At 38.6% G+C, this 15,631-nt stretch overlaps 1 protein-coding gene across 2 annotated transcripts in view; it reads right to left on the bottom strand.

Moving 5' to 3' along the window:
* Window positions 1–7,972: 7,972 nt before the first annotated feature.
* LOC126251900 (oocyte zinc finger protein XlCOF6-like) overlaps window positions 7,973–15,631 on the bottom strand; it is a 122,210-nt gene continuing 114,551 nt past the window's right edge. The window contains exons 8-9 of one of the 2 annotated variants that reach the window (XM_049952623.1): window positions 11,004–11,160; window positions 7,973–10,120 (exon numbers count right to left, since the gene is read on the bottom strand). In XM_049952623.1, the coding sequence (XP_049808580.1) occupies window positions 9,715–10,120; window positions 11,004–11,160 (563 nt within the window). In that variant the 3' untranslated portion in view covers window positions 7,973–9,714. The remainder of the gene's footprint in view (window positions 10,121–11,003; window positions 11,161–15,631) is intronic. The other variant, XM_049952622.1, reaches the window with a different exon arrangement.

Genomic DNA, 15,631 nt, shown 5'->3' with positions numbered 1-15,631 from the left:
TCCAAAGCAAGTTCCACATAACTAAAGATGGAGATTTGGTGGAAATGATTGTTTCAAGTGCACTAGAAGTTTGTGGCCTATGCCAAAAGAATAAACAACGAAAGAAATTCAGTGCCAAAACTGAATACCTTTTACAACAGAGGAGAGAAATGAAAATCCAAACCTACCGATCATGACATGGTAGTGTATTCCAAACAATGTAAGGCAATTCGAAAAGAAACGAAAACTGACATACAGAAATTCAGTGAAGACACCTTACGAGCAAGTTTAGAGAACAAGACAAGTTTAAAGTCAGCCAAACACAAACTCACAATCGGTAAAAAGCAATTATCGCACTTGATGGAAATGACAGTTGAATCACTGAAAAGGAGGGGAGTTTTGACGTTAATCACAGACTTTTATAGTAATTTGCATAACAAACTATGCGAAAATCTGCGTGTATCTAAATTAAACAATGTACCTAGTGTTCCAGATATACTCCCATCTGAAGTCAAGTGTGCTCTAGATAGCATGCAGAAGGGAACATGCCGGGTGTTGACATCCTGAAACTGGCAGGAGAGGTAACAAATCACTTGGCAAAAGTATTTACTTCTTGCCTGCACTATGCTTCAATCCCACTATCATGGAACAAGGCAAAGATTATATTGGTACACAAGAAAGGAAGTATTCACAATATCAAAAACTATTGTCTCCTATCAGCTAGCTCTCAATTTTGTACAAAATTTTCACAAAGATCCTGTTAAATCTAATTACTTCCATCCTAGACTCAATTCAACCTATAGAACAAGCAGGACTCTGAAGCAATTTTAGCACTATTGACCACATTCTGACCATTAGTGAAGTGATAAGCAGAGCAAATGAATACCAACTGCCTCTCTGCATTGTCTTTGTTGATTCTGAAAAGGCTTAAAGGCTTATGACTCTGTTAGTCATATAGTTGTCCTCCAAGCTTTGGGTGAGCAAGGAGTGGGAGCAGCATACATTGAAGTGCTCATCAATATCTACGAAACTTCTTCAGATTATGTTAATATCGGCGAATCAACTCAAGAATTCCACATCATGAGGTGTGTCAAGCAAGGCGACCCCATCTCCCCAAAACTGTTCTCGGTTGTACTGGAAATGGCTATGTCAAAGCTGAGCTGGGAAGGTAAGGGAATTAGAACTAATGGAAGAAGGCTTACCAACTTGGGATTTGCTGATGATATTGTCTTACTGGCCAATGACTTCGCAGAGCCCCAAAACTTAAGTTACAGATCTTGTATCGGAATGTCAGTAGGTCGGCTTGAACGTGAACCTTTCCAAAACAAAAGTAATATCCAACAAATGGGTCCCAGCTGGAGATGTGAAAGCCAAGGACAGTTCATTAGAAGAAGTCTGTGAATATATCTTATCTTGGCCAGATTATAAATATGAAGGGAGATGTAAAGCCAGAAACCTATCTGCGCATCAAGCTTGGCTGGTAAGCATTTAGGAGGAATTCAACAGTATTCAGATAAAAAATGCCAATAAATCGGAAGAAAACAGTATTTGATTAATGCATTCTTCCTGTACTGACGTATGGTTGCAAGAGATGGACACTAAATTCATTTACAAAACGGAAACTTAGGATAGCACAGAGAGCCATGGAAAGATCAATGCTGGGCTATACAAGAAAGGATAGGAAAAGGGCAGATGATATCCGGTCTGTGATGAAAGTTAAGGACATCTTAGAGACAATAGGCTCCTTGATATGGCAGCGAGCTGGCCACATCGCGAGAAGAAAAGACAGCGGATGGACGAAGCTATTACTGGAGTGGAGTCCGAGAGAGCATTGGAGGCCTAGAGTGGAGTCCGAGAGAGCATTGGAGGCCTAGAGTAAGACCACCGGACAGATGGGACAAAGGTATCAAGAAGATTGCTGGTAGCACCTGGCAGAGAACTGCCAAAGACCGTTCCACTTGGAGAGGACTGCTGAAAGCCTACCTGAATCCACGACTTGAAGAGGCCACATCATTTAATGATTGAATTGGATGATGATGACGATGATGATATCAATGAAAATAACTGATTTTTGAAATGTATTGTTAATCACTCATGGAGCAGTGGCAGGAGAACACACATATGAAAGTATTTATATCTGCAAACTTTCGAAGCAAGTGGCTCCTTCTTCTGATAGAAGGGGTGAAGGGTGTGGAAAAGGGATGAAGGGAAAGGACTGGTGAGGTTTAGGAAATGGGAAGACTTTGGAAAAGTCACCCAGAACCTCGGGTCAGGGGAGACTTATTGGATGGGATGAGAAGGAAAGACTGGTTGTTGGGGTCTGCACTGGACAAGATTTGAAAACCTGAAAACTTAAAGGTGGAAGATAAGGTAATAAGCAAGAGAAAGGTTGACAAACATTGTGCACGAGTTAATGCGAGCAGAAAGCTAAATATGTTGTATGTGACAGATGTGGGAGAGGGGACAGTAAAGTCAGTACCCACCTGATTCCAGTCTTATGACACCCTTCCTGCTCACCTTAACCAACTTTTACTTACCAACTACATTACCTTTGAGGGGCAAACACCGAGCAGATCAGGGGCATGGTCATGGGAACCACGAAGGGTCCTCACTATTCCGACCTTTTCGTGGGTCGCTTAGAGGGAAGTACTTCCTAGGATCCATAAACCTTCAGCTCCTGGTTTGGTTTGGATGCACTAATGACATTTTTGCCATATGGACTCATGATGAAGCTCTCCTATTCAAATTTTCGGAATCTCCAAATACATTCTCTCAATTAAATTTTCTCGTGGTCCTACTCCAAGTTCCATGCCACTTTCCTTCATTTTGAACTCATCCTCACTGAAGGTCAGCTACACACTTCTGACCTACTAAAAAACAACAGTACTTACATTTTGACAGTTGCCATCCAAACATTGTCTCACAAAGAGCCTTGGCATTCAAGGTAAACATATTTGTTCAGATGCACACTCTTTACATAGTGCACCACTATTTCTACTGAGCCTTCAATAAACATAGTAACCCCACCAGCCTGTTTCAAAAGCAGCTGTCCCAGGCCATCACATCTGATCCTGGTACTGCTAACCTGTCCAAAAACCAATGTCGGAGTACTCTTATGACCCAGTATTATCCTCCTCTTGAATGTATTAATCAGCTACTTCAAGATTATGACTTTCTAAAATCATGCTCTGAAATGAGGTCCATTCTGTTCGACATTTTTTCCCACCACACCTAGAATAGTTTTTTGTCACCGTCTCAATATATCTGCAATATACTAGTCAGACTCTATGCTTCTTCTGGATCCATTTCCTGATCCTAGGGGTCCTATCTCTGTGGCCATCCCTGCTGTAAGACTTGCCCTATGCAGCCTACTACCACTGCCTATTCCAGCCCTGTAACTGGCAAAACATGAACTATCAGATGGAGAGTCACATGTGAGACAACACGTCATATATGTGCTGTTATGTAAACACTCTTCGGCATTTTATATCGGCGTGACTACCAGCGAGTTATCAATTAGGATGAATGAGCATAGCCAGCAGATGTAAATACACAATATAAAGCATGCTCTACAACATGAAGTCATGTCCTCGGTGCCTGTTTCACCACATCTGCCATATGGATTCTTCCCACAGACACTAGTTTGTCAGAACTCCATAGGTGGGAACAGGGGTTACAACATGCCCTTGGTTCTCGCCACCAAACTAGCCTCAATTTCTGTTAATTTTCTTTGGTCTCAGCTTTTCTTCATAGTAAGTATTCCTTTATTCACTGCTGTTTAGTTTTCTATATCTTTCGTTTTCCAACCAGTCTATTTTTCCGCAACCCCTCCCCTCTCTAGTACATACAATGTACTTAGCTTTCTGCTCTTATTAATGTGTGAATAATGTTTTGCCAATAATCTCCGTCTTGCATATTACCCTACCTTCAATCTTCAGGGTCTCAAGTTTTCAAATCTTGTCTGGTGCAGTCCCCTACAATCAGTTTTTTTTTCTCATACTGTCTGGTACGTCTCTCCTGAGCTGGGATTCTGGTTGATTTTTCTGAATTCTCACTATTTCCTAATCCTCACCAGTCCTTTTCCTTCCCCTTCAACGCTTCTGTCAGAAAAGGAGCCACTGGCTCCAAAAGCTTGTAAATTTTAATACCTTTATATGTGTATTATCCTGCTGCTTATTTATGGAAAAGACACACTTGTGTAGTATTTAAACCTCATAACCATTACAAAGTAACATTAATTACAGACATACTTGCTGATTTGTAGATGACAAGAGTACAGATCACTTCATATCTGTAATGCTTATGGGAAAAAAATCCTGGATTTTTGGGCACTATTATCTGAGGGCAATTACAGTTGCCACTTGATGCTATCAGTGATGACTCTGGTTTGAACCATTGTCAGTGGTGGCATAACTGTTGAACATCTGCTTCCTTCTCATCAGAGTACAGTCAGTTGATAGAATGGTGTCCTAGAAAGGACTACTTCCTTCTGCACTTCTTTTAAAAAAGAAAAGTCAAAGAATTAGGAAAATAAAAAACATCCTACATATGCTTCTCGACTAGCTAGATCTATATTATACACTGTTTGACAAAATAAGTGATGACAACAGTAAATTTTTCAGGATGTTTTACAAGTTGCTTGGCTACGTAAAAGAAGATATAATGGGAATCAACACAGAATTAAACAAGTATTACTCAACAGAAGAAAAACTGGTCCTCACACTAAGGTAAGTCGAGTTGTAGTTGTTACCTCATTCTTATATCTTGCACAGCTATCTATAATTTAGGCAAAAACAAATAGCTAAGACTTCGAACACCTTTATTTACATATCAAGAAAAAGTTAAAATGTACATTACTTTTGAAATCATAATTTTCCATAAAAAATTACTGGAAATCTGCTGCCTCACTGGGTACGTGAATCACTAGTATGTTATTCAGTAGATAGTGATGGCGGCGCTGGTGATGAAAACAGGTAGTTTTGTTGGTGATTTGGGTTACTTGACAGACTTTGTGCATGTAGAAATTCAGAAGAAGGGATTTGCTGATGAGGTGTATGTGGATAAATATTGGAAAATGGATGCCTGATGTCGTCTTTTTCTTCTTCCCTAGAATGTGCTTCTGCAACAATTTTCTTGTTTAATACTGCAGTGACTTCATCGTCTTCACTTTTACCTCTTTTCCTTGCGCTATTTTTTGGAGTTTCAATTTCAGTTGGATTCTCACGAGTGACTGGATCAACTTCTACACCTGTCTTATGGGTCATAGTTGTTATTGTCTTCTTCCATACTGCTTGTAGATTTCTTGTGAAGTATTTCTAAGAACTGCTGTTGATCAAAGTACACATATCACTTTCTGTTAATAGCTTCAGAACTGCTTTTCATATTTTTCCTCTTCCGAAGTTCCCGGCTGTAGCAAGAATGAATTGATTTTGTTTAAGAAATGCATAAATATGTATTAGGTGCTAAGTGCAGAGTTACATTACATTGTAATTTACTTTACAAAACAGTAATAGACAGTATAGTAGCTCTGATGATGAAAAGCTGCCTTTGAAACATGTCAGTTTCAGTGCTTTTGATTTACATAATGTGTTTCTAATATGAACACAAAGTCAGTTGCTCATGTTTTACTCTACAATTTTCAAAGAAAGTGTATCTTTATTTTTTTTTAAAAAAGAAAAAAAAACTTCAAGATAACGAGTTACAAACCCCCACCCCAGGGCTCTTTTATAGGAATGACAGAGCCCACGCCTTCTGTGTTTGTTGCTGATGAAGGATTTGGATTCTCATCTCAACGTGCTCAGTCCTTACTCAGGACAATGCCTTAATGTTAATAAATGTGTATTTAATTACAGACTTTGAAGAGCCTGCCAATATATAGAATATTCATTTGGAGTCCTTGCAAATAAGTGGAGGATTCTCCATTGGTCTCTTAATGTAAATTTGACATTGTGTGAAGATATTGTTAAAGTACACGGTGTTCTTCACAGTTTTGTCCAGGACAGGGATGGTTTTCAAATGGAAGACATACTGACAGTTGATGATTTGTTTGACTTGGACTATGGAGAAGAAGTGTGATACAAGCAAGCTACTAAACTGAGAGGTAAGTCTGCTGATGATTCTGTGAGTGAGCAAGGCGCTCTTCCACAGCAAATGAACTGCATTTAAAAAGTATGTCCAAGCAAATACATTGTTTACCTAAAGCTTCAAATTAGGTTTGTTAACTTGATACTTAATTACGATTTTTCACACTATTATTGTGGAATGTGTTAATCTTTGTAATATGGCTTACGGAATAAAAAGACTTGCCTTTTATACTTACAGTAGACAACTGTATCAGTAATTTTTAAGGATTATTGATAAATAAAATTACAGTCCATCAAAAATCTCCTTCATCTTGAAATTATGTAGTACATCTGACAAAACAGAAGATCCAGCTTGTCATATCAAAAGAGCCAACATTTTAGCCACTCAGATCCAAGTTCGTGTAACAGCACATGCCAATATTCAGCTGGACAGTGACAAAATAAAAAAAATAAATAAAAAAATGCTGTAATTGTTATTTTTTGGTTGCCACATACAGCAAAGAGATGGATACCTCCGAATTCACTATGTACCTGTTGTTTCGCTAAGCGTAGTACGTATAATCCGGAAAGTTGTTAGTGCAGTAATTATTTCTGGACTTACACATTCATAAACAATAATTTCCAATTAGTTTAGATCAGTGGTTCACAACTGAGGGTAATTACCCCCATTATGCGTGAACTGAAATTTTCTGAGGAGTGAAAATGAAAGTGTTTAAGTTTGTTTAGGTCTTGACCAATAAATACGTATTTTTTTCAAATGCTAACATTAATTCGTGACACAATGTGGCAGAGGCAGCAGCTTGTGAAACGAATGTATGAATATATGTTCCTCATACATACATACATATTTTGTACCATGCATCTATGACAGTATACTTAACACATAGTCATCACATATGCTTGAATATCTCAGGAATATGCCTTCACCGAGTTGTAGCTAATTCCCACGACAGATCAGAAATTGCTTCATTATTTACTCCACAGTAATGAACGAATTAACTGACAGCACAACACAACAGTAATGTAATGGCTGGTACATTGCTGTAGGGCTTACACATTATTATTAGTTACAGCAGTCAGACACAAAGCATTGGCAGCCTGTAGTCTTCCAATTTCTGCAAGTTCAGAAGTAATGAGTCTAGCAATCAAGTGATTTACATACAGTATGTTGCCTATAGAGCACATATTGTAACCTGAGTGATTTTAAATCAGGGTGTTGGGTGCGGGTGAAGCAAGTACCTCTAGGAAGTAGTAGTGTGGAGGAAGGATGTTTTGTATGAAATGTCTATCCTCAATGTGGACAAATTTTGTTTTGTGAGAGGGGCTTATAAGTATCACTCACTGTGCACTGACAACTGCTTCTTCATTTTCTCTCTCTCTCTCTGACTTGTTAGTTTGTAGTTTTAACTCGTCATTTCAGAAGTAAGAGCTTACAAAGAAAATTCTTTTCCATTCTGAAGTGTACTCAAGCACTAATGTTGATGGAGAGGGGAGGGGGTACCAGATAATATCTGATTTTACTCATGGTAATTGTCTCAGAAATGTTATAAATCACTGGTTTCGCACAGTCTTATTATTATCTGCACTGTAATTTTGTCTTCAATAATCAACTGGATGCAATGAAAATATTAACAAAACCAAGTTCTGACATGACACGCTGGACAATTTCCTTGTTAGCTATGGCTCACTAATAAAGCAACATAATGGAAGAACATGTACAAATATTGAATAATGATTGATTATTTACAAATATTACTAAATTCTGTACTGAGCTAGTAAAGTTATAAAACTCACCTAGAACATTCTTCTCACTCATGGGTCTTTCCTCGAACTCTGAAATGAAGTTCTTTAAAATACTGCACCAAGCACCCAGTTTCTCACTTTTGTTGGAATATGCTTACGTCGTTACATCACAAAGTACTGATTTTTGTGTATCTCAACAATTAAATCTTCTGTATTTATTTTCCTTTCAAAGAGTTTATTCAGCTCCCTGAGTTCTCGAGGCAGTATTTACATATTCATAAGTTAACAATATTGTAACACAGTGCAAGTACAGCGTACACAGTACCGTTGTACACGAGCTACTGGAGGACAGCTGCCAGAGTGACGCACCATGCGTGTGCACTGGCCCAGTGGAAGAAAAGTGATGACGTAAGTGTCTTACGGGTCATGGGCCCTATTTACCACAATACCCCGTGAGGGGTCTGGGCAACTTCGAGTCACCAGGGCAGTCACCAGGCCCCTACATTGGTGTCTCAGTTTTGCCACAGGTGTTTGCTAATTAAGTGCCATTTGACACAATGCCCCTTGAGTCGCAGGAGACACTAGTGGTGACGCTACCTGCCCTTGGCTAATAGCGCCCATAATCAGCAAAAATTCTGTGCCTTCACACATGCCACCCCATATAAATGAGTAAGTAAATGGACAATGAACATACATTTGTGCAAGATATGTGTCTATGGTTGATTGGTTGGTTTGGGGAAGGAGACCAGACAGCGAGGTCATCGGTCTCATCGGATTAGGGAAGGATGGGGAAGGAAGTCGGCCGTGCCCTTTGAAAGGAACCATCCCGGCATTTGCCTGGAGCGATTTAGGGAAATCACGGAAAACCTAAATCAGGATGGCCGGACACGGGATTGAACCGTCGTCCTCCCGAATGCGAGTCCAGTGTCTAACCACTGCGCCACCTCGCTCGGTATGTGTCTATGACAATGATGAAAAAGAACTTCACAATGTACCATGAGTTTTGTGATAGATCTTATCTGCTGTTTCTTTTCTTTTTTGATATTTTGGGATAAAATATGAGAATATGTCTGCATGGTAGACCTTTAATTTAGTAACAAAATACTGCTGGTGAACTACATAAGATTAATGAAAATAAAATAATGCTATCACAAAATAAGGTTGTAGAACAAAAGTTACCTACACAACTTACGAATACATGTAAATTTCCTAAAGTTTGATTTCTTTCAGAAAAGCCTTCTGTGCAGCTGCCAAGAATGAGGATTGGCAGTAGATGATGATACCAACAAAGTCTGGTAGTATGCGACTTCTATATTGTTTCAAATGTTACACACAGGCAATAGTATTTTCAAAAATTATTTATTTTTTGTACCGTATGTTACTGTGAATTTCTGTGGTTACTGAGACAGCTTTTTCAAAATATCATGCCACTGTAAATGTTCACAGAGGATGAGGGATGTAATACAAAGATACCAACAGCAAGATTTACTCTCCACTCGGGGACTTGGTGTGATCATCATTGTCATTTTTTGGTACACCAGGAAACATTATTAAAAATTTGGAAACTTGCACATTTGTGAGGGGATATAACCTTCACACATCAGTATTGAGTGTAATCAAGTACACTCAATGTAGTGACACATTATCACTTCATTAGGGTGTAAAAAGAAAAGGAAACAGATTATAAATTAAATTAGTGTCACCTGAGTAATAAATATTTCATTTTATGACTCATTATTTGTTTAGCAGAGATGATATGCAATGCTACAGTCACAATCACTACATTATACAGACAACTGAAATGTTATCACTTATATGAGGAATTATAAACACTGTCAATGTTATACTAATCACAAGCCTTACAATTGGGAGCAGTGCACAATAAAACCAGATTTCATATTATAAGTTATCAATAAGTGATACTGCTAACATCAAAAGTTGCTGGAACAAAGACCAGTCCAGGTTGAAGTCCAAAGGCCTCTGTAGGAGGTGGTTGCACAAACTGGGCAGTTGTTCCAAGAGTTGGTCCTCCATTTGCTGTGGTCCCATCAGCTGCCATCAATGGGCCTAACTGTACAGCATCAGTTAATGTCAACATGCCTGCATGTCCTCCATCAAGCTGTACTAGCACAGGTGGTGTACTAGATGTTGATTGCTGCTGTGGTACAACAGTTTCAACAGAGAGTGGAACAGGTAATGGTGGTGGCTCATCTGGATCATCAATGTCAGCAACTGGTGTCAGTTCTGAAGGAGCTTCAGTAGATGCTGAAGCTTCAATAGGGGGATTTGAAGACTCAACCTCTGGATGACATTTCCTGAAAAGTATCACAATTGTGGGAACACAACAAATTGCTCTAAATATTGTGTTAAATGCTACACATGCAGCTGCCTTTGTTACATAACGAAAACTAAATTGACCACGTATCCCTCTCTCAAAATTTTAAGTTGTTTCTGTAAATCAAAGATATATTACCAACCATTGTACTGCCATAATTGAGATTAACTTTCATGGAAATAGGCTATCTTCCCTGTAAACGGGAGGGGGGAGAGGAAATTCTGCAGCTCTAACAAATAGTTGTTTTGCCTTAAGCTTATCTTCATAACTTTTCCTTTTCTCAGTACGTCTCATCCACTATCTTGTATTACTCAGCTCTGTTATGGCTTTCTACAGCCTCAAATCTTAATGTTTCATTGTTGATTATAATTTTGTCACACACTGAACTTTCTCTCATGGGGACCAAACTACAGACTTCCCGATCTAGTTATAAAAGAGCTTCTACACCTTTTGCTTTCTCATCACAAACTACTTTCCACAGACTTCTTGGTTCTGAATACTTTAGCTCTGATACAGATGTGCAGAGATACTTTTATTAATTGATCTTCATACAACAGTACTGGATTGTGTTCATAATTATACGCAAGGAAATAGGATGCACAAATTTCTTTACATTACTTTGCTGCTCTTTTCTGAAGTTAACATACTTGTAGTTATTGCCAGATTGAAGGAGACAGTGAAAGAACCAACTGAAGCAAAGCTGATAATCTATCTCAAACCCTTCTGTCCCAAATTTGAATTGCATGAACAAGCTTAAATGACACTTATCCTTTCCTTCTGTTGGTTTTTCATCAAACACTTCCTGAAGCTTGTATGCTGATTGCAAATAAAATTGTTGGTGGTAGAAGGATTTAGATACTTACTTCCGATGCAACTTAAGGTCCCAACTACTGGCATAGCACTTGGGACAAAGATCACAACTGTATCGTTTCTCTCCCAAATGCCGCCGAATGTGATCATCCAATTTTGATTTTCTTATGAATCCTTTGCCACATGTTTGGCACAGGTGAGGGCGTTCTCCTGAAAAGGAGTAAGTATTCATACAGAATTATGAAAAACTGTTTTTACTAAATACTGATTTTATGTATCACCCTGATTTCAAACTGATCTCCAAACAAGTACAGCAATGATGCGTGATTTACAAAGAAACTTACAGAATGAGGCATCACCTCACTTATGAAAAACTTACATAAACAAAAGTAACCGAGGAATGAACATTATCTACAGACTGGAACACAGAAGCTCAGTTTACTTATTTCCCCCCCCCCCCTCCCTCCCCCAAATACATATGCACATGCACACATTGTTCCAGTACTTGAACCTGACAGGGGATGGGGCTGCATTATGTGAGGTAAGTGGCACACAGAAGCGGATATGGGTGAAAGGAAGGAGGACATAAGCAAAATTTACGATTGATGCACCTTTGATGAGGAGATCAACAGAGTAGGAACATGATCCCTGATGAATAAGAATGGGGAAGGAATTCACCGATTTCTTTTTGACAAATTTAAGAAAATCACATAAAACACATATGGAAGGTTAGACAGTGATTTGAAACTCTCTCTTCCTCCTGGATGGAATTCCAATTGCGCCACCTCACTAGGTGGGAGGGATGGTGGACGAAGGAAGCTAATAATGGTAAGGGCAAAGAGAGGAAGCACCAGGGTGGGTAGGTACTAGGGCACATTAGAGATTTTGCTCAAATGCTGGCAGAGGCATAGTTTGTTCAAAATGTCCTGAATGAGGTCTTCCTAGACATGGATCACCTGAAGTTGGTAAAAGTTAGTCAACTTTTTGTCAAAAGTGTTTTACATCTGCCTGCTGTCAACAATGGCAATCTAAAAATACAATACCTGTATAAATAAATAATTGTCATGCAATGCCATGCAGTATGCACATGCTTAGTGGCAGTGCTGTGTAAGGAAAGTGCAAGTTGTTCTTTCCACACCTCTACTGTAACTATGGTTTTCAATGTGTTGGGCTGTAGTAGATGGAGCCTGATTCCTCAGCTGCTCACACCCCTATCCCCTCCCCCCATAAATTCGTTCAGGATGTCATGAACAAACTATAACATTACATTTCACATGGTAAAATAGGAGGGATGGGGATGTGAGTACAAAATAAAACAGCTTTTGCAAAAAAAAAAAAAAAAAAAAAAAAAAAAAAAAAAAAAAAAAAAAATGAAAATCATAGATCTATGAGAAGACAGACAGTAGGAAGGGGGATAATTAAATAGGGGTGAGGAGTAAGAAACTGAAGGGTAGTGACTGGAGAGAAGAGGAAAGAACAAAGGCAGGGATGAATGAGAAACAGGGACTATGACAGACTAAGAGGGATTGCAGGATAGAAGTAGTCATGTAGTTCACAGGGGTGTGTGTGTGTGTGTGTGTGTGTGTGTGTGTGTGTGGTGTGTTTAGGGGGGGGGGGTTGAAGGCAGGGATTGGGCGTTCTTTAGTATTCAAACCCACTTTATTCTTCTGCATCTGTATTTTTTCTGCCATGTAAGTGACAGTTATATATCATACACAAGTCACTTCTCGAAACCAACACAATAAATTTTTAGGGTGGTTTGAAGTAGACCCTATTAATAAATCAATTAAAAAAATAACATTTAAATGCCCATTACCATGTCAGGTCTATCAGCCCTTCTCTTTTTAAGTACACATCAATATGTATAAGACTGCTCATGCCTGGTGATGTGGTAGGAAGGCTGTCAATATTGCAGACTGATGTACCTGAACTTCCATAGCATGCAAATATAATGCCACCCAGTGGACTTACTCGCAGTCGCTGTTATTCGACTTTGTCTCTCCATGTGTACTATACTGCCACTTAGAACATCTAAGTCTTCAATTTTATTATTCACAGTAAATATCTTCACTTTCTTAAGAAGCCTACACTTTCTCATCTCTTAACTCAACCACCAAGTTTCATTTAAGTCTATTTTCAACTTGGTATTTCTTATCCAGGTTTTACTGCCATGCAGAAATGAGCATATGATAAATGTTCTATAAAATAATACATCAGAAATCATGATGCAGTAACAAATTTGGTTGAAATTTCTCCAGACGTTGCTGAGTTACCTGGACCTACTAGACATTTGTTGTACGGTGCTTCACTGATGAGTGTGTGATTTCTACCATTGCCAGGCTTAATGGAATTTTGCTTAACTTTATATTTAAAATATGCATGCAAAGCAAATTAGTAGTGCTTGGACTTGTATCAGTTTCAGTGAGGAACTATTGCATAATAATTACTATCTGAAACTATGGCTTACGTTAGTTTCCATCACGATTGTGGACGATTATACAATTTTGATCTGTCAGTACAGTGGCTTACTTGTGTTCAATATATGTTGTTGTCCCAAAAATCAGGATTAGAATATTGAAGTCTTCAATTTTATTATTCACAGTTTACATCTTCACTTTCTTACGCAGCCTACTCTTTTTCATCCCTTAACTAAAATAAATAAATGTAAATGTCATGTGACTTGGGCCTCCTGTCAGGTAGACTGTTCACCGGGTGCAAGTCTTTCGATTTGACGCCACTTTGGGGACTTGCGTGTTGATGGGGACGAAATGATGATGATTAGGGCAACACAACACCCAGTCCCTGAGCAGAGAAAATCTCCAATCCAGCCAGGAATCAAACCTGGGCCCTTAGGATTGACATTCTGTGGCGCTGACCACTCAGCTACCCAGGGTGGACGTTCCCTTAACTCAATCATCAAGTTTCATTTAAGTCTGTTTTCAACTTGGTTTATGTTATCCAGGTTTTATTGTTATGCAGAAATGAGGATATGATAAATGATCTATAAAATAATACACAATAGCTTTAGGTCACTTCTTTACTGAAGCACTACTAATTTTGGTCAAAGAACAGGTGATCCTCAGACATTAAAATGACGTTACTTACAGGCCATTTGTTCAAATGTGAGGATTTGTCTTGAATCGCCAAATTCCGTTTCAAAAATATAAAATTTAGGGAAGCAAACAAAGTTACATGTGTGGGAATATGTTGGCAAGATGAAGTGTCAGAACAGTCTGGCCTCACTTTTGTAATATCTCAGTTCAAAAATTAACACACACAGCTTAATTCCTATGAGGTGACTACATCGTAACTTAACATTGTTACTGCTGCAAGTAAATTATATCAACTACTCCCTGTAGTAATTACTACTTTTCAAAGTAGTAATTTAGGCAGGATATAGTACTATTTCCATGAACACCAAAGTATATTATAATGTAAATAACAATTTAAAACACGGTATAAATGTATGAATTATGTGATGTAACTTTATTTCTTGGTAGAAGGTTATTTGTAAAATTGGTGACTGAAGTAGAGAGAGACATATTTTTGTAACCAACAGTGTTTCGTATTCCCTGCCAAATCGCAGTGTCTATATGGAGTTGGAGGTACTGCTGCTGTTAAGTAAGACACAAGTCCCATGCACCTCCACCAGTTACCACTTGAAGCTTTCAGGTGAGGCCATTTGTATAGTCTTGTTTTAGTTTTTTTCATTCCATATCCAGTCTGGTCTGATCATGTCTACCTAACAGCGACCTTTCTGCACTTTTAAAATTCTGTTTCTAGCAAGCCATTCACTAAATGTACTTAGTTGTTACTGACTACTGGGAAGCCATTCACTATATGAACTTAATTGTTACTGACCACTGGGAACTGTCAATTGTTCCACTGGTCACTGTTGCTGAATGAAACTGAACTTTGGCTGCCTACCACTGAGCAGGGTAGTAAAAATATGTCACAAAAACAAAGGATAATTTTGGTTCCAGAACATATATTTTTTAACTCTGTTTATGGTTTATGTACACGAATCAGGTGCTTCACTAATGCTACATAATGCACCATAGCTAACATGTGCTTCTATACCTTCAACATTGTTTATCAATTGTTATTTAGATTTAATGTTCTGGACTCAGCATGGAGTCTGAATTTTAGAGGTTACTGTTATAATTACATTTTATGATGAGGTGAGAGGCAATTGATGAGATGACTGTTACATCAAGAAGCATCAGTTTCCAAACAGCAGAACAAAAACAAGTACATTTTTGCCCTAAGTGTGTTAGCAGCTGGCAAAATGGGGAAATACCAGATTCTGACAATGCCACATAGAGAAGTTTAGCAACATACCTTCAATCCATACCAACAATGAGGAAAGCACTATGGGCACAGGTGATTTAACTATTTGGAGGGACTGCAGATGGAGAGCCTACATGTGTGTCACCTTCAGAATGTGTAGGCACTAAGTACCTCTTGAGTATCACACACTGTATATAATTTGTGCAGTGGTTTTTCCTTCATCAAAATGCTATTGATACTACATTCCCCACACATGTAACAGCCCATCTGGACTATGAGAATCCATATCTGGGACTATGAGAATCCATATACTATACATAAGTACACCCAGCACATTGATTAATGATGCTTCCTGTTAAGTATCTGAGGTCAATTAGGGTTCTACACCTAG

This window comes from Schistocerca nitens, chromosome 4, assembly GCF_023898315.1.
Source record: "Schistocerca nitens isolate TAMUIC-IGC-003100 chromosome 4, iqSchNite1.1, whole genome shotgun sequence".
Taxonomy (NCBI): Eukaryota; Metazoa; Arthropoda; class Insecta; order Orthoptera; family Acrididae; genus Schistocerca; species Schistocerca nitens.
The sequence above is the reverse complement of the archived record's forward strand: the minus strand, read 5'-3'. Positions and strand labels throughout refer to the sequence as shown.